The following is a 20,281-nucleotide window of genomic DNA, read 5'->3' as shown; positions in this document are numbered from 1 at the left end:
AAAATAATAAAGAGTTGAAAATGTGATTTGCAAGAGCAGCACTGGCACCACTAACACCAGTGCAGGGCTGCCAGGGAGCAGTGGAGGCTGCACATCTTCCCACAGCCAGAAGAGACTTCCCTGCTTTTCCAGGGGCACTCCTTGGTGTGTTCCCTGTTTGACCTCCCAGCTCCTCCCTTGGTGTCGTTTGTTGGCCCCCAGCAACATTTAATGTCTCCCTTTTTGGCTGGTTTGGTTGGTTGGTTTTTGGTGTTGGTTTTTTTTTCCCTTTCTCCCAAGGAATGTTTTCCAGGTTGGTCTTTGCCTGACCTTGTGACAACACCAGTGATGACAATAAAGGCTGGAGGGGGGATTCAGGGAGCACATGGGAGCCTGGCCCAGTCCCACTGTGTCACCTCACAGCCCCCAGTACCCAGAGCCACCGTGTGAGAGAGATTAGAGACAATATCCCTGGGGACAGATCCACTCATGGGCTGCACTCCCACCATCCATCCCCATCCCTCCTGATCCCCCCGGCTCCACAGGCAGCACAGGCTGGAATTCACCTTTCACTACAGAAAGCAGAACTTGCTTGTGTTTAATTCAAACACTTTTCCCAGTAGTTTCATCCAACGCTCCTGGGAAAAGAACCATGTTACTTCTTAGAGAGCAATTCCACTTGGAAGTTCAGCATTGCACAGACACAACTCGGATTATTCTGCCCCGGATGCAGTCAATTAAATGACCTGATGTTTATGGGAGTGAAGTCAACCCATGATCCTTTTGACCCATTCCCTGAGTTTTGCAGGGCTGTGACATTTTGGGCAGCACCATCCTGGATGCTGAACTGCCCCCTCTCCAGTGCTGCTGCCCCTCCCAGCAGCAAACCCCTGTTTCTGCTCCACAGAAATCTCCACTAGAATCTGAACTTCCTGCCTTTTTTTTTTTCCTTAAATCACCCTGTACACTTATTGAAACCCAAGCCCAGCTGCAGGGGACTATAGGAAACTCAGCTTCTTTCTGCCCATTTCCCAGGAAACTGGACAAGAGCCAAAAATAATCTGCCCTGGTTAAAATATCTGCATTTTGCAGACAGGCACCACCTCTATCCCCCTGCCAGGCTGCTGGACTTCGCTTTGGAGATGATATAAGCACTTTGGAATAGCAAAAGATCCTTCAGTTCTGAGAGTGGAAGTGTCTCTAAATGAGGACTTGGACAATAGTCCTGTTGGTGGTTGAGAGATGAGCTGCCCACACCTTCCATTTGAGTGCAAGCAAACATCCAACAAGGTGCAAAGCTTACTAACAGGGCAGAAATTTGGAATTATTAAACTGTCTCAAAAAGGGATTAAACACAACCACAAAAACTAGTGTATTTACTCTAAAAATCCTCCAGCTTCCTTATTACTGGCTAAGGATTGCAAAGGTACAAATATGGGTTAGAACACAGGGGAGAGAAAGGAATCACAGTCTGAACTTTCACCCAGATGTCTAAATTAAATCACAAGTCTTCCAAAGGTTTAGAGAAGTCTGGATGCTTTCGTGATAATCACAAGTCACTGCTTTACAAGGGCTTTTAATACTCATAAGTGAAAATACCAATTATTGCAGCAGGATTTATTGGTATGTGCAGTCACAGGAAGGTGTGAAAATCCTGCAGACAAAATGCCAGGCTTGTCCAGTGACAGGACTGAACCCCTCCTAACCTGCAAATAATTCCAAAACATTGGGCTTTTACCTGAGCCCAGTATCTAAACATCTTGTGGTTGATGTTCCCTATCACTTGGCACTGAGATATGAGTTTCACGAGCTGTTTCCTCAGCACATTTTCACCTGCTGCTCCCTGACTGCATTCACCCCCCAGACCTGCAGCTCCATCCTTTGCACCTTCATTTCCACAGGCAGGAAATTCACCCCCACTGGAGGTGACAACTCTCCCCTTCCTTCAAGAGACCAGTATTTACTCCCTTCCTTCAAGAGACCAATATTTATTCCTCTCCTCACAGCAAGTCCTCTGGACTGTGCCTGTTGTCAGCTGCAAGTGGATCTTGGATGTCCTGTTGGGCTCTTTGACACTTGCCAAGTTCACTTTAAAAACAAACTTCACCTCTTGCAGCATTAAAATCATGCTCCCAATAAAACTTTTGCATTCTCTGCTGCACCAAAATACTTTTAGCACATCGATACGTGATCCAGTTTGCAAAATTTGGCTTTCAATCAATAAATTGGATTTAAATTTGCCAGAACCCCTCGCTAACAGGAGCTGAGCCTGTGTGTGTGCAGCCTGTCCCCCCTCAGGGACTGACTGAGCCCCCGGCACGGAGCCTCTGGTGAGGACCAGCAGCACCAAGACATGGTCATAGCTTGGCTCTGCCACGCTCTGCCCTCGAGGCAGGAGCTTTATCCAGCTCCCCACTTCCCTCTCCCAAACCTTTGGCTGTGGTGATTCCCCCGCCCCTTCCCTTCCCCTTCCTCCAAGTTGAAGGCAGTTCACCACTTACGGTCATTTACAGCTTTACAGCCCAGCAAATCCAGAAGGTGTCTGATGAAAAAGAGGGACTAGCCAAGCATCTTAATCCCCCTGTTCATTCATGCTCTCTGTAATGTTCTTTCAGGCCTCTGCTGAGAGACTAGGCTGAAATGAAGGCTGATAAATTAGTCTGGAGGGAAACAAGGCAGATTCTGCTTGTAAAAGGTCATTCCAACTTTGTTCTGGGTGAGGGTTTATCTTGACTGCAGCTGCGACAGACAATGGCCGGGGCCTAAACGGCAGAAATCCAAGCTCTGCTCATGAAATTACTGTGCTGATAAGGGAGAATGGGCTTCAGGGAGATCTAAATGGGAAAAGGGAGGTGGGGGACAAGGGTGAGCTGTAGGTATTTTTGAACACGATTGAACAGGGATGGCACAATAAGATGCACAGTTAAAGCAACGACTTGCCCGGGCATTATCCGAAAGCAAAGGAAAACAGAGCTGGGGAATCAGATCCAAAGGGAGGAAAGATCCACTTGAGTGTGCTGAGCAAACAGCCTGGAGAGGGCTGAACCTGCAGCCTCTGCCCCAGACAGGTTGTGGAACGCCCCAAACACCAGAGTGGCTCTGAGGGATCCTGAGGGGCTCCTGAACGCGGCACCCGCGGCCCAGGGATCCCTTCGGACACGCTGGGGATTCCTCCACCAGAACAGGGGGCCAAGGGCAGCCAGAAGGAGCCCCACTGAGGAGCTGCACGAGCAGGGGCTGGGTGAGAACACTCTGCAGGGGAAAGCACTTTTAAGTACATTTTGTGCCTTTCTGGGGCAAAGAGAGTAAACGGTGGCAAGTCCTGACGAACTGCTCTGCAGGCTGTGCCTCCCACGTGCCCACAGATCCATTCCTGAGAGATGCCTCTCCTTTGTTTACACGTCCCACTGGAACGTGCCCGTCTCCATCCGTGCAGACACATTCCATGGGCACAGCCACTGTCACCTGCCTGGAACCCTCTTTACACACAAACCAGCTCCACTCAGGCCTGGGCCTGAGACCCCCCTGCAGAGCTGCTCCAGCCCCGGGGAACAGCACAGCAAGGACATGGAGCTGCTGGAGGGAGTCCAGAGGAGGCCCCAAGATGATCAGAGGGATGGAGCAGCTCTGCTGGGAGGAAAAAGCTGAGAGATTTGGGATTGTTCAGCCGGGAGAAGAGAAGGCTCCAGAGTGACCCAACTGTAGCCTGAAGGAGGTCAACAAGGAAAGATGAAGAGAGACTATTTACAAGAACCTGGAGTGACAGGACAAAGGGGAATGGCTTCAAACTGATGGAGTGTGGGTTTAGATTGGATATTCGGAGGAAAGCCTTCCCTGGGAGGGTGGGGAGGCCTTGGCACAGAGAAGCTGTGGCTGCCCCAGCCCTGGAAGTGCCCAAGGCCAGGATGGGGTTTGGAGCAACCTGGGCTAGTGGAAGGTGTCCCTGCCTGTGGCAGGGGGTAGAACTTTAAGGTCCCTTCCAGCCCAGGCCATTCTATGATTCCATGATCTTGTCTGTTTGCTTTGAGAGAGGACAGAGAGGAGCAGGAAATGAGGAGATGCACAACCGAGTCAAGGTGGATGTTTTACAAGGACACCTCACAAAGCTGCTGGGCCTTGGTCACAACAGAGCACATGGTTAGGAACAGCATTCCCAAAGACACCCCCATGATCTGGAAATGCTCCTTCCTGGAGCCAACCCACCCCTTCCTGGTCACTGGACCTCCTCCTGCAGACGTGCTTCTTCCATTCACCGGGCTAAAAATGACTCAACCTCAGCTTCACACCTTCCCTGGACAAACAGCCCTTGTTCTGCAGAGTTGGACACTTCCTGTCTCCATCTGTGCAGGTCCCAGCTCTTTGCTGGGCTGAAAGGCACAGAGGAGGAAAGGATGAATAATGAACTGCTGTGTTAGCAAGCGAGGAACAAAGTCCCACCCGTGTCCCACCCATGTCCCACTGCTGCAGGAAGGGCGACAGACCCAGCTTTCCATTTCCATCTCTGTGTACAACAAACCTCCCCTGCTTTTCCAGAGCCAAGGAAGAAGCATCTGAAGTGCCAAAATGTGTGAAGTCCCAAATCCCACAAGGTAAGAGCTGCTACATTTAGCAGCCATCCCAACCTGCACTGCTGCTCCGTGTTTGCCACGGGAAGAAGAGGATGGAGCCAAGTTCTGCAGAGAATGTGATTTGCCTCTTGTCTCAAAGTAGTTAACACAACATTTTGCTCTGGAAAACCCACTTCTCGCATCATACAGATCGAGGTAAAGAAGTTTAGAACCTTCAGACTTTGGGATTAACCAGGAACTCAGGAAGGTTTGCTAATGTCACAAACTTTTGGAGTCTAAACACAGCTCCAAATATTTTATGGAAGAGATTCCTCCCTGTGAGGGTGGGGAGGCCCTGGCACAGGTTGCCCAGAGAAGCTGTGGCTGCCCCATCCCTGGAAGTGTCCAAGGATAGGTTGGAGCAACGTGGGCTAATCTTTAAGGTCCCTTCCAACCCAAACCATTCCATGATTCTACGATTCCATTTAAGCCTTAACTCACAGCTGAGTAATGACTTCCTCTAACCCCTTAACACAAGGTCACAGGAACTCAGGGGTTCAGCTACAACAAAAAAGGACCCTGGAAGGTAACTGGGCTCAATCCCCAAAGAGCCAACACATCCCTGACCCCCCCCCACAGGCAGCCTGAAAACCCCCAAGTGAGTTATTTTACATTGCTCCCACCTCTTCAAACTGCGAGTCCCCAGAATGATGCCCCCTCAAAGCTCCTGGATATTTATGGTTTCACTTATTGATCATTTCCTTTACAAAAGCCCACTGTGTCCCAGTGCTCCATCAGCCAGGCTTTTCTGGGAAGGGACAAAATCAAGGATTTCTCTGCAGGTTAACATTCCAGAGGGAGAAGCAGTGCCCTGCACTCTGCAAGGCTTTTGACAATGAAAAGAGCTATTTTTCAAACCCTGTGGTCACCACTGAGCTTTTCATGGGATTTTCTTTCTCTCTTTTTTTTTTTTTTTTTTTAAGTGTGGATGATAAAATCCTGCTTCAGGAGCTGGTATTCATGGATGTCTCTCAAAGACGAAAAGAAAATATTTATTTCCTTTTTCTGCTTGTGAATCAGAATGTTCTATTTAAAGAAAGTGCCCTCTGCCGGATTGCTCATGAGTTATTACCCCTTATGGAAATAAAGGAGAAATATCAGGAGGTATTCTTAGTCATTCCCTTCCCCTGTCTCTTCTTTTTTCCCTTAATTCCTTATATACCCATGTTTTAGCCAAGTGCCTAAGATAGAGCAAGATATCTTGGCATTCTTGGGCCTAAAAAAGACTTACTCCCTTAACCCTGACATTGGAGCATCTGGTGGAACGTCACAAAACGGCACAAATTTCAGTCGTTTCACTTGGATGCCATGAGGTGTATTTTTCACTTTTATCCAGGGTGGAAATCAATAAATGAAGGCATCAATAAATGGTGCAGCTGTGGGGAATGGGGGTTTGCCTGTGGCACGATCAGCTGCTTTCCCTGAATCCAAAGGCAGCCCCTGTGCCACGGGCACGTTTGCAATGCCAGGCACAGGAACCAGCCCAACAACTGACAGGAGCTGGAAGCTGCCTCTGCCCCTGGGATGTCCCCTGACACCAGAACCAAGGGCAGACCCTGCAGGGACAACTGGAGTGTTGGTGTCCTCCCACAGCTGCTCCCTGGAAAGGGGACAGGCCCCAGCATGTACAAAGCTCAGCAACTCCACTGGCCCCAGATCCCACAATATTCAGGGGATTTAGAGGTCAGGAAGTTATTTCTCCTCCTTGAGATTAATTTTTCTTTGACATAAGTGCTGGGTTTTGGTCTAAAGCAAAAGTTCCTCTGCAGTTTTAGCCACATGTGAATAAAAATTCCACCTGGGGCTGCTGCTGGCAGCTCCTCGTGGCCAAGGGCACATCTGGGGAGCCCTGGGGTACTCCCACCTTCTGCTTTCCTTGTGAAACCACAGATTCTTTCTTTTTCAGAATAATTCCAGCCAAATAAATAAATAAATAAAATTGACAAGTTGTGAAATAACTTTGCCTGGGCAATACCTGCTGGGGAGGTAACACCTAGGAAAGGGCCACGCACCCCCTTCCTCAGCCCCCTCCAAGGCTGCCCATGCCCTGGTGTGAAAACCCCAAGTCCTGAGCTGCTTCTCCCTGAGCATGGAAGCTGTTCCAGTAACATCATTCTCCAGCCAGAGGGAAAGGCAGAGGCCAGAGAGAATGAATGAACCAGGGGACGCTGGAAGGGAAATGTCATCACATCCTCTCAGCCCACGAGCTGAAAGCACAGCAGAGAGGGATGAGTGCAAGGAGTTCCTTGCTCATTTAAAGGACTCACACCTTTTTTTAGCAGCTTTAGTTAAGAAACAGGACAAACAAGAACACGCTGCTTTAGCTGTCTCAGTTTGTAAAGGGAAATGAGGGAATTTCAGTTTTTTTAGCTGGGAAGCAAAACCACCACAGTTAGAAGAATCTCAGAGGCTCCTTCCTATTTTAATATTTCCCAGATATTTTAGTGTCTTAAAATATATACATATATTTAAAAATATGTTTTAGTATTTTTAAGACTCAAGAAAATACAATATAATTCTCCCTTTAGCATTTAAGGCCAGAACACGCAAAGTAAATTTCCCTTGGCACTTACGAGCATTTCTAAAACCAAACAAAACGAAAAAGACCCTCATGCTAAACTTCAAACCCCCTATTTTGTGGGAACAGGGAGGTTGAGCTGCTGTGAATCACTGACACTATAAAGCATGTTCAAAACCCAGCAGTTTTCCACTGGCCCAGATGTGGAGCCAGAATTCTGCTCCATCCGGAGCTGTCGGCTCCTATTTTTTCCACAGTTATTTGTCTTCCATGGGACAGTTTCTATCTTCACCCTCGACTATGAAGTGAAAGCACTTATTTTTCCTGTGTAAAGGAGCAGCCTGGCTCCAACACTTCAGTGTGAGGGAAGTCTTTGTGCTTCAGCAAATAATCTCTCTTAAAATATAAATTAAAACAGAGCAACTAATAATTATTTATCAATGGTATTTACCCTGCGAAGCAAACTGAGCTAAAATCATCATTGCTTCCAAATTCCCCACAATTCAGCTGCTAAACTTCCCTCCAGGATGAGGTTCCCATTCTTCTCTCAATTAGCAAAATAAGCAGCACTATGATAAATACCATTATTTATTCAAAGTGATCAAAATCATTATGTAATCATTTTATTTTATTATTTTTTTAGGTCTCAGAGGCCATAAAGCACAAACCCAGGGTGATTTATTTGGGGTGCTCTGAGTGGTGTGTCCTGTGCCAGCAGGCAGGGGAAATGCAGTCACATCACACTGAATAATCACGAGGCTTTTGGTTTGGGTGGTGTCTTTTGAGGAATCAAAAGAGAGATAAACATGCTCAGCAGTGTCAGGGACTGAGGCCCAGGGGAAAACCCCCAGCTCAGTGTCCTGCTGAATCACCCCTGGGAGGGGACACATCTGACTGAGCTCTGTGACACCAGCATGAATCACTCCCTGCCATCCCATGGCCAAAAAAGCCCTTCAATGAGAGGTGTGGTTTAATTTAAAGAATATTTTTAAAAGCATATTCCACAAAGCAAATCAAGAAAGAAGATAGTGAAGCTGTGCTGCAGATAAAGCAGGGCACGAGTTCTCCCTGTCACAACCCAGGCCCTCCTGTCTGGTCAAAAGGAAAAACTTCCATCATAAAAATAACTACATGTGGGGTTTTTTTCAAGATATGGCAAATAAGACACAGCATTCTGCATCCCCATTGATGTTTTGGGAGAAATAACGAGTGAACCTGAAAGTTTCAGCAAATAACATTCTTCCTGTGCCTCCTGGAGTCGGCCGTTGTACACCAGAGCCAGGGCTGCAGAGAGCAGTTCACATGAAAACAGAGCTGGCCCTGCCTCCAAACATGAGGTTTGGAAGTTTCCTCTGTGTTTCCTGAGGACTTGGGGTACAATTAACTGCTTTATTTTCATTTTCACAAATCTGCCCTTACTGGAGTTTGAAAAGGGAAAGCTATTTCTGCAGTGCTGACGATTGGAGAGAGGGGAGAAATTCCATTTTCAAACCAAAGCCCTTAATAGCACGTTTTCCAACCCCCAAAACGTTATTTGATTTTTTGTCTAGAATACAGATATCAGAAGAAAACAGACATTAATTGTGAAGCACATCCTAGAGAACAACAAACCCAGCAGCTTCCAGCAAAACAGATGGTGCTGAGGAATGTTCACTTTGTAGCTGTTCCACTTCCAGTGGTGCTCTCAGCTTAGTCAAAGCCTGACAATATAATTACTGTGATAAAAGGCAAGAAGTTTCTGTGCAAAGGCAGGAACACTGTTAAAACTGCAGGACTGATGACTACTAAAAACAGACAAAGGAAGACCAGGTTTTCAGAATTTGGGGGGTGGGGTTTGCACCCCCCAAAGTGGGATTATCAGGAGTATAAACTGCAGGAAATCTACTGGGAAGTATGAATAGAGAAGAGACTGGGTGTGAAGAACAGATATCATTCCTGAAGTAAAAATACTGATAGAAGGGTTAATTCAGGTATCACAGTAATGTCCCAACTGGTCAGAAATGAGGAGTTGTGTGTAAAAGTCTTACAACAGCATTCGACCCACGAGTCACTGCAAGTCAAAACTACAAGTTTCAGAGAAATGCTGACCAAAAAAATAATGTCAAAGTGCAGAAGGAACACTTCTCATGATACTGCAATCCCCAGATTTGTTAGATTTATCACTCCTGGAAGAAACAGCACACAGAGGCAAACGCCAATAAGTTACAGGGTGACAAAAAACTCCTCCCCTTTCCTTTTTTTCCCCTCGCCGCCAACTGCCTGCCTGCCCAATTTCATGGACGGAGGATGGAAACATATCCCAAATTACAACTTCCCAGCAATCTGCCATCAGGTAGAGCTGCCCAGAACATCCCTTCGAGGCTTTTCCAACCTCACACTCGAAGGGAATGGCTCAGTAATTCCCACACAGGGTTTATTCCATGAGTTCTGCTCAGCACGTGGAGGGATTCCTGGATGTTGGGCCCAAGTGAAATGCTGAAGGTGCTGAGTGACTAAAAACATGTCCCTGAACTGTCTTTAAACACACTGGGAGGTGGAAAACTTCAAGAGGTATCTGCAGGTACAGGCAGGGTCCAAAGAGAGAGTGTCAGGGTGGGAGGGGACAGTGTCTGAGGACACCTGAGGGAGGACAAACAGTCCTTCTCTGAGGTGTGAAACGTCCCGGCCAAATCAGAGGACAAAGGAACAGCTGAAATGTGAGAAGTGCCTCGGAGAAGGAAAGTTTGTTCAATTACAGCACAAAACCAAACAGTGTCACAAAGCCAACAGCGTTGATAGAAAGGGCTCCTATCAGGGCTGGCACCCAGAGCCCAGGGGATGTGGGGAATGGTTCTTAAAACCGTGAATGCAAACACCAGCTTTTATCAGAAATAAAGAACACAAGGACAAAGCTTGGCCAAGGTCACAGAAAAAAAAAAGATTTGCATTGTCCAAACTGGATCTGACTTCTAACAGCCAGGGAGGATTGCACTGTGTCCCAAAACACCAGCCTGAAAACAAAATAACAAACAAAAAAGGTACACGAAACCAACCAACGCCACCTATCAATATTTGGGTCAGAAAGAGGCAATTTGCTTTTCCGAAGTAGCCACTTCCACTTTGCAGCCTACAAATAATCAATATTGCACATTCCTAGAGAGAAACTGTGCCCAGCTTCAGAGAGACCTCGGGGTGACCAGAACCTCCCTCGGGGAATCTCCAGCTGCCTCACACCTGCAGCCTCCCTGAGCCAGACCATGCATTGCCAGGACATTAACAGGGGGTTTTCTCCCCAAAAACCCATGTCTTGAAACTCATACACTCATACCAATTAAATATTCTGCAATTATATTCACACAAAAGAAGCCAAGACCAAGATGAACTTCTGAGGAACGTCACTGGAGGGAATATAGGGAATTAAAACTGAGCTGAATTTCCCTCATTTCCCTGTACTAGGACAGTAAGAAAAGGAAACTTTCCACTCAGTCATTCAACCAAACCCTGGTTTCAGCTCTTCAGAGACTCCCTGGTGCAGAGCGACAAAACACAATTGAGTTTGGTTCTTATAACAAGTGTTTTTTGCTGTTTCCTGCACTTCAGACACACTGATAAAGTAAACAAAAACATCTGGACCTACTTCTTTGGGCTTCACTGAATCCAACTGCTCGCTGATTTCTGACTTCACAATCAAGAGTGTAAATATAATCAGACACAACTTCAAATGTTAATGCTTCAGTCTGGCCTTTCTGACCCCAGTTTCTAAGAAAACAGGGCTTCTGTGACTGCACTGCTGGCTTCCCCCCCAGTGAGGCTTCCAGTCCCATCCTGAGCTGCTCCCACCCTGTACTCCAATGTTTTCTAAACCACTTCACATCAGTAGTGGCCGAAGGAGAAAACAGGCCAATTCACTGCTTCAGCCAGGGAAAAGGGAGGGAAAATTGAGCTCCCACTTATTTTGAGGGACAGGCCTCCCCCTGTCCAACAGCCTGGGTGTCCTACTGGGAAACCTCTCTGCTCCAGACAAAGCTCCTCCTTAGGCCAACAACCAGCAGCTCCCATGGCAGCAGGGGTGTGGTGGGTTGGGATGGGCACTGGACTGGAGAGAAGGAATTCTACAGTGTGTAGTGGACGCTGGATGTGCTGGAACAGGGCTGTGACACAGAGCAGAACTCCAGGCTGCACTTCACTGCTCCCAGAATATCCTGTATTTCAGGATAATTAGGGATACGGACATTTTCAAATCAAGAACGTAGGAGCAGAAGAGATGGACATGACTCCTGGGACAAGGCCAGAAAAGCAGGGAGAAGGATGTGAGTTGTGGGACAGAGCTATTTTCCCTCTTGAGCACCGTTTTTTTTGTGTTCAGCTCTCAGTGAAAAATGACTTTCACATTTCTCCATCTTTGCTGCGGAACAAGAACTCGAGAACATCTGGGCAGGTAATGGGTACATGGTATTTCCCTCTGAGCAGTTAATGATCCCTGCACCGCTGACAGGGCTGGGAGTCAAAGGTAACACCCCCAACGACAGAACACGGTGCCACTAATCCCATTCCCTCCTCCGCGACAAGTCCCGAACACAACCTCGGAATGACAAGCACTTGATGAAGTGACCCGACAGCATTTAAAACCAACCTTCCAAAATGGTGCCAGAGCGGTTTTTGTAGCCCAAGAAGGGATCTTAAAGGGATTTCTGCTGATTTTAAACACTTCAGGTTATTGGGGGGGGGCAAAATGACGGAGGGAAACGCGGCACTGGCAAAGTCACCGCGTCCGTCCCCAGGCCCCAGTCCAGCCTCAGGAACACTTGGCAGAGAAGAGAAATGAATGTGGTGATCACATTCCACACGCTTACCTCCCATCCAAAGTTTGTTTCCTTTAATGTGCTCCTCTGTCCTGTCATATAGGGTCCAAATCTTTCCCCAACTTCAATCTTCTTTTTGGCCCAAATCCCTAGCCCTGCCCCTGGGATCGAAGATTCTCTGAGTTCAAAATCTGGTGGGATTGGAATGTCATCAGGAATGTAGACGGGAGCTTCATAAGGTGAGCCCTCCTTGGGAGTGAAGTCCTCACTGGTGGGAAAGGGTGACGGAGGTCCCACGGGAATGGGGGACATTATACTGTCCTCTGTTTCCTCCTCTGCGCTTTCGCCAGCAAGGAGATCGGGGTCGGTCTCGTACATATTATTTACAATGTCGCTGTCACCTAAAAGGGGAAACAGCAGAACAAAACACACTGAAATACTCGGGTGAACATCAGTTAATCTCTTCTCGGGACGGAGTTTCCCCAAGCCGAGCTCCCACGCCTGAAGGGTAAAGAGCCAAACCTCCCTCAGAGAGCTCAGGTGGGGCTGAGGGGAGAACACCCACCCTGCCTGCACGACAGGCAGTGCTGCTGAGGGCTGGGGTGGAGGGGAGTGCAGCCTGACATGTTCTACAGGATCAGCCTTCCAGGAGTGCTTATCTCTCAGTGTTGGAGAGAGGGAAGAAAACACAGAAGGAGGCCGAGGTTCCCTTTAACCATTTACTGCTTTAACTGGCTCAGTGTATTTTTAGAGGGGAAGAAAAAATAGAGAAATCAAGCTAAAGCCAAACTAAGTTTGGCAAGAACTGTTTGCCTTGTATTTGTGTTTCTTGGGTTCAGTGTGTCCCACAACAGGAGCCGTGGCTGAGGTGACCTCCCAGCAAAGCACCTCTGCAGGGGTAACAAAAGCATCAGCACTTTGTAACCTCAGAGTCCCAGAATGGTTTGGGTTGGAAGGGCCCTTCAAGATCATCTCCTTCCACCCCTGCCATGGGCAGGGACACCTCCCACCAGCCCAGGTTGCTCCCAGCCCCATCCAACCTGGCCTTGGACACTTCCAGGGATGGGGCAGCCACAGCTTCTCTGGGCAACCAGTGCCAGGGTCTCCCCACCCTCCCAGGGAAGGATTTCCTCCTAACACCCAAGCTAAACCTACTCTCTGTCAGTGTGAAGCCATTCCCCCTTGTCCTGGAGTGAAAACGCTGGACACAGAGGGTAAAAAAGTTTGGGGATTTTTCCAAGAGGAGTCAATTGCTAAGCAAGGACATTCATATGGAATGAAAACAGGGCTTTTTCATCCAAAAAGGAAAAAAGGGGGGGAGTGAAACACGGGGAGGGGAAAAGAAAAACACATTTGTCATACAATACAAGTAGTTGAAGCATTTTTGGGAGCAGCTTTGCCATCTCTCAATTAAACATGAGGCAGCAGGACTGTGCACAGGAGCCCCCACTATGATAACAAGGCCAACAACCAGCCCATTGTGGACCCTCCTGCACGGGAGGGACTCCCCTGGTGCATATTAATGACTGACCCCTGATGTCATCGGGGGGAGCAGCACCCAACAAAACTCCCAGTTTTCACTGCAGCTCTGGCTGCCAAACAGGAACCATAGGGAAGAATAGCTGGAAAAGCATGGCTTGACTTAAGGTATATATAATTCATCCCTTCCATAACCTCAGAATGCACCTTCTGTCTGCGAGACACATCTCCTCCTCTGGTTTTTTTATGCCTAATAAAGATTTTCCTGAGTTCATGCCTAAGAAACCTGGTGGTAGACTTGACTAAAGAGGAGGATTTTGATTCCTTTGCCAACATTTTTTTGCTCCAGCTCTGGAGGAATACAGAGAACTGCCTGCTACAGCTTACATGGGTTTCCTCTGCTAGAAAGTGCAGCCCTCCCTACTCAAACATGTCACCAGAGCTGAGCTTTCATGAGCATGAGACACTCCATCATCCTGAAAATACTTGTGGTTGCAGTAAATGTTTTCTCGCCCAGTATTAGCAAGTCAAATTATTTTCTCCTCTATGATTAGCCTCTTCTGCACTTAAGAAACAGGAATTCCAACTGAGTTGAAAAGCAAAACTAGGTTTACTGGAGCACGACCTGTGAAAATTTCCAAAGGATACAAGGAAAGTATAGAGACACCTCACTACTGAATGCTGTAATTTCATTTCTTCTGTGGGACAGTCGGGGCAGTTCTGAATAAGTTTCAATTTACTCTGAAGCTGAACCCACATCTGACCGACCTCCTATTTCAAGAGAAATCACAAAACACAGGGAACCTGTTCCTTCTGCTAAAACCAGTAACCAGGCATTGGTAACAGGCAGGAAATGACAGTGAAAGAGAACATTTGTGGGTCATGATGGTTCTGACACCAGAGATGCCACGTGGCATCTGTGGGAGCAGAAGGACACCGAGGCAGGGGTGTGAATGTTGGGTTTGTCCCCACAGCCCAACACTGAGATAACAGAGGCCATTTCCTCTCCTCCTGGCACTTATTGCCTGGTAGATGTGGATCCCCCCTGGTTACAACCTCCTTCCAGGGGGTTGCAGAGAGTGAGAAAGTCCCCCCTGAGCCTCCTTTTCCCCAAGCTGAACAAGCCCAGCTCAAACACAACAGGTGTGGTGGCTGATCTTCTCCACAGGGGCTGTTTATTCCAGGGATTTGGGGAAAATCCAGCAGCTGGGGTTCAGGTTTGATGATCGTTTGTTACTCTGCACTGCAGAACCTTCCAGACTGCCCTCACTGCCCCTGTGCCATTTGTCCCCCTCAGTGCCCTTCTCAGCTTTGGAACACAATTGGTTAAAAATAAAATACGTATTAAAGAAAGCAGGGAACGTCTTGTTTTTTGGGAGCAACCCCCAGCTCTCCCGAGCTCCACCACGAGTCAGCGCTGCCAGGGAGAGCTGGACGTGGGACGTGGCCACTCCCTGGTGACAACCACCCTGTCCTACATCTGCCCCTCTTCCAGCAGCAGGGACTGCAGGGCCCGGGAGTGTCTGCTGATGTGAAAAGCGGGGCAGAAATACAACTTGACCTTATTGTTACTGTCATGAAACTAAAATTAGTCCCTCAAAGCTCACCAGCAAAATGACTCCATAAAAAGGCCCATTGAAAGGTTGTTTCCACAGATAATCAGATATGGGCATATGCTGAAAATCTGTGTGACACCAATGAGGGTCTTGCAACAATGAGAGTGATGGTTTAGTGTTGGTGAGAGACCTCATGAATAATCTATTTAGCAGCTGTAATGAAAGGAAAAGAAAGTCTGATGTTAAAGGAAATTCGTGGTAGGTGGAATAATGTGTTAGAGTTTGGGTGGGTTTCTGGTATGTTTTGTATTTGGTAATAATAATAATAATAATAATAATAATAATAATAATAATAGAGGTGCAGCTGGGAGGTCACCTCAGCCACGGCTTCTGTTGTGGGACACACTGAACCCAAGAAACCCAAATAGCAGGCTGTTATTATTATTATTATTGTTATTTAATCCTGCTAAGGAAATACCTACTTATCTGAGATTAATGAGCATTTGCTACACTCACAGACACTGCAAAGAGCATCTTCAATGTTCTCCCTGGGGACATTCACAGAACAGACCAAGGATGAGTTTACCCTGGGCAGGCAGTGCCTGAGCACCAGCCCCATCTGCCTCGAGTGTCACTGACCTTGAAATAAATACAAAACTGGGTCTGATCCCACGTTCCTGCTGCCCCTGGAGCTCCCCTGGAGAGCAGTGGGAACACTGGGAGCAGGGAGAACACAAATATTCACCCAGAATTGTGACTTTGTACCCAGGAGTGAAACCCCACAGGGAGAGACTGAGCGGGGCTTCTTCCTTAGGGAGTAACTGGGTGTTGAAAGGGTTTTTTAATTCACCATCCAAACTTTGCAACTCCTTCCTAACTGGGAGTTAGACACACAGGTATTAAAGCCTCAGTGTTGTCTAGAACTGTTTGTTATTGGGGTATTTTATCATATAAAATACCATCAGGAAAATACCCACTAGGCCAGGACTTCCCTGGGATTCATTTCCATTTTTCTGGCTCGACAGGCAGAGCAGTGGGTGACCTCAAACATCTTTGCCAACCCAAAGAGAGATGTTGCCACCACCTTTACAGCCCCATGGACGTCCTGAGGTTCCTGCACTGTGTGACTTTCCTTTAGAAACGTTCCCCAGGGAAGAAAACAAAACAGTCAAACAAAACTATTCCAGATATAATGCCTCTTTAGGAAAAAGATATGGAATATTTGAGCATTTTGAACAATATATTGAGGGGCACTGAGCAACCTGGTCTAGTGGAAGGCGTGCCTGCTCATGGCAAGGGGTGGAAGGAGATGATCTTTAAGATCCCTCCAACCCAAACCATTCCATGATTCCATGATTCTGTATTTCACAGCTCCAGATAATGAGATCACTTATATTTTGAACTCTGGGGTGACAGGATTCTGCCCCTCTTTGCTGTGGACTCAGAATGTTTCACCACCAAATATAAAGTCATTTTTCCTGACCCATTTGCAGACCAGAGGAGCTGGAAGGGATCACCAACATCACAACCCAGCTCAGCCATGAGCACAGATATTCACATTAATCAAGGATGTGCTTAACTACTGCCACCAGCCCATGGGCTTCATCACCCCAGGATATTGTGCTGCTCATCGTAACTTAATTCAGGTAAATTAGAAGAAATACCTGCCCTCCCCCTTGCCTTTTCCCACTGGGAATTCTGCAGGTGCCTCACTCCTCTGCCCTGAGCAGGGCGAGAGCTGCCAGCAGGACATGCCCAGGACTTGGCAGACACATCTCTAAGTCACAAAGGACACTGGAGACCCCCAGAGAACAGCCCCCCCAAAGTGCCTCCGGCTCAGGATGATCCCAGTGATCAGGTTGCCACCTGATGGCCGCAGCTGAACTACAATAGAGAATCCCAGATCCAGTCCCTGCCCGACTGTTCAGGTCACCCAGGAATAGTTCCCAGTCACTCTGCTGGGGAAGGGGACCAGCTCCTGGGCAAGGCAGGTCTGCTACACAGGCACATTTCCCTCAAAGAAAAGAGTGGTTCCTATTTGTGACACACCAAAGACCTAAAACTCAGTGTCAGACCCTTTCTGGAAGCTCTTCTGAAATGTTTGGGTTCCCTCCTGCTAGAAAGGGGGCAGGTTAGTGACCAAGCAGGAGAGACAGGAGTTATTGCTCTTTCATTAAGGGTGGGGCTGAACCATTAAATGCTTTATGGCCACAGAAAATGTTATTTTTTCCCATCCATGGACAACATCAATTTAATTATAATGGCTGTAAGGGAAGGATAATAAACAATAACTTATTTATAATAAACAATAACTTATTTAAGACTCTTGAGCCCAACACATAAATTCTTCCTTCCATTCACTTTTGCTTCTAAGCTGTACTGATACCTACAGGGTTTGCTGGTGGATACTGGTCTGAGAGCAACACATTCAGCACCCAAAGCAGAACCTGCCCACAGGGAACCTCCTGGGCACCCTGGGGACCAGGGCTCTGGGCAGTTCTTGGACTACCCAGGATGCTCTGACAGGTTTTCAGTACACCTCTAACTGCTGCAGGAGGGGAAGGAAATTCTGCTTTAAATGACCATTCAGAAATGGCTTTTTTTCTCCTTCGTTCACTCACAAACCCCCTTCATCTTCACAAGTTTTACAGTTGAAAAAACTCTTGGGCAATGAATGCACAGGCAGGGAAGTGGTCACAAGTGGGAAGTGGTTTTGCCCCCGTGCCACGGTGCCAAAGGAATGTCACACCAGCTGCTTTTACCTTTGAGAAACGGGGCTGGGAACACAATCCTCTCTTTAATTTTTCAGTTTAATGGGCACTTCTGCTACAACTTGTTGTGGTTTTGCCTATTTTTCTGAACATATCCAGAGATACACAGCTTGAGATAGTATTTTTCTTCCCTTTAGATTCCCCCTAAATCTTGGGCATTTAATGCCAGGTGACACTGTCACATCAAGCACATTGGATCATTTCTCAGTGGAGTGAGCCTGGTGCTCCAGCCCCTGATGGCCAAGCTCCTGCAGCCCAGAAGCATCCCCCTGCCAGCCCCAGACACTCCCCCTCGCAGAGCTACTCATAGAAACATTTAGAACTGTCACTGAAATGAAGCCCGAAGGAGACCCAAGTTTTAGCACATCCCTGTGGGACATTTCAGCCGAGCACCAGCTCCGGGCACTGCCAGCACAGGAACCTGCCCCGGGTGCTGCTGGGCTGGGGCTGCCACCCAAAGCCTTGGAGCACAAAATCCAGGGACCCTCCCTGGATCTGTCTGCTGCAGAACTGCTGCAGAACCCATTAAAAACCAATTCAGTCGCGGGGAACACTCAGAGCTGCAGAGGCAGTGAGGGCTGAGGCAGGAGGAGGAGGCAGGAGGGACGAAAAGGAAGAGAACTGCGATAAAACCCAAACATTTCAAGCGCAGCCCCTTTCCCGTGTTTACTTTGTATATTCATTTTTCAAGTTTCACGTTCATGCTCTGTTTTGTCTTAGCTGGAACTACACCTCTCGAAGCAGCTTCAAGTCCTTTTATTAAAAAGAAACAGAAAGCAGCTCCAAAGGAGCTGGAAGAGCAGATGACGACTGAGCAGAGAGTTAATCGGGTGCATTTTTCAATAAACATTCTAAAAGCAGTTGCTTCAGAACTTGGCTGTAAGGAGAACAGGTATTAAGGATTTCAAGTGCCTTTGGTTTTAAGCAAAAAAAAATCAAGTGTTTTCCTTTATTAAGGGATTTCTGCTGGCAGAAATGAAGAATAAAGCTTGAAACAGTATTGCAGTGTGTTCCTTAATACGCATTTTCCTCTAGTAAAACCAGCAGGGAAAGTGTCCAAATTACTCTGCACTAAATGCCAGTATTATATTTCCAGTAAAAGTCTAGTTCAACCAGGGATCAAAAATATTTCCACATAAGATCCTTTTAGAATCAAACTCTTCAGAGAATGTTGTTGTCTGTAACTACGTTTCACCTGATCTCTGTATCCACTGTTTTGTTTCATATTTGAATTCAAACTGATGTTTCTACAGACTGTGCTATGGTAAAATATTAATTTAATACATGTTTGAATACAGAGATAAAGCAGATTTTTAGGGGGGGAAAAAAAAAAGCTGTACTGTCCTATTATTAAAGCCACTGGAAAAAATAGTAGCCTTTGGGATTTCTGTCTCTGAACTATTTACAAGATAAAAGGTCCAACGAAGCGTCACGAGACACGTACAGTGCATTACCAGAGTGGGAACAAACATTTACGAGGAATCTACGGAAATAACACAACAGGAGAAAATTCTGGGAAGGAAGAGAGGAAGGCCCGAAGAAAAGCTCCGCTTTGGGCAGAAAAATCGCTGCTGCTTTTCAGCCATTTGCTTATTTTTGCTACAAAACCCCCTCCCCACGAGGGGAGAGCAGAAACCGCTCCGGTCCCGCAGAAATTTCTGCGCTCTGGAAACGCAGCAGCAAAAAGTGGAACTTTGAAAAGCTCCTGCACTGGGAGCAATGTCACCCCGCTCCAACAAATAAATCAATGCAGCTCTCCAAAAACTAACAACCGGCGCTGGAGATTTCTCTCAGTCCTGGATGTCAAACCCCGGAGCGAGAATAAAGCGTCTGAGAGCCTCCAAAAGGAGCCCTCGCAATTGGAATTCACGGCTCTGCCAAGTGGAGGCTTTGGGGCTGTTGTCACCGTCTCATTGTCATTCCGCTCACTGTGGGTTCCCCAGGGTCCAGAACAGGAGTCCTGGCATTATTAACACGGCAGATTAATAGCAGCGGGGAGAGACATTCTCACAAACATGCTAAATATTAATATTAATCGATAACAATTTCCAGTTCCCGACGTGAGGCGGGCAAACACTCGCCGGGCCTGGAGGAGAGGAGGGAGGGCAGAGCAGGGAAGGGGACACTGTCCACAGACTCTGGGGATAAAAGGGAACCAGTGAATCAATGCAGGACAGAGGACGGAGCCGTGAGGTGGGTGTCAAAAGCACAGCTCTATTTTCAGAGGCACACAGGCACATTTTAACGCCACAATATAAAAGTTGGATTTTCCATCCCCGGCCAAAAGAATTCCAGGGAAGCTCACCAATTATATATCGCAGGAGAAACAGCAGAGCTCTGCTAAACCGGGGGAAAAAAATCCTTCATACTATTTCTACCACCCTGAGGAAGGCTGTGCTCTGCAAATTGTATTTTCCTCAACACTCAGAGCACTACACGGATATTTTTTAAATTCAGATATGCCCAGATTTACCAGATTTCTAGAGTTGTACTTCAAGCTATTTTGTACAAACTATCCCTTCATTTTAAATAAAAAAAAAATTGGTAAAACTTGTTGCATTTTTTCTAATGGATTAGCCTGATTCTTTAA

General features: G+C 47.2%; 1 protein-coding gene across 3 annotated transcripts in view; it reads right to left on the bottom strand.

Moving 5' to 3' along the window:
• The window catches only part of PRDM16 (PR/SET domain 16), a 262,940-nt gene that overhangs the window by 156,336 nt on the left and 86,323 nt on the right, over positions 1–20,281 (bottom strand). For all 3 annotated transcript variants that reach the window (XM_032709186.1, XM_032709187.1, XM_032709188.1), the window contains exon 2: positions 11,937–12,286. In XM_032709186.1, the coding sequence (XP_032565077.1) occupies positions 11,937–12,286 (350 nt within the window). The remainder of the gene's footprint in view (positions 1–11,936; positions 12,287–20,281) is intronic.

Source organism: Chiroxiphia lanceolata, chromosome 22, assembly GCF_009829145.1.
Source record: "Chiroxiphia lanceolata isolate bChiLan1 chromosome 22, bChiLan1.pri, whole genome shotgun sequence".
NCBI classification, from domain to species: domain Eukaryota; kingdom Metazoa; phylum Chordata; class Aves; order Passeriformes; family Pipridae; genus Chiroxiphia; species Chiroxiphia lanceolata.
The sequence above is the reverse complement of the archived record's forward strand: the minus strand, read 5'-3'. Positions and strand labels throughout refer to the sequence as shown.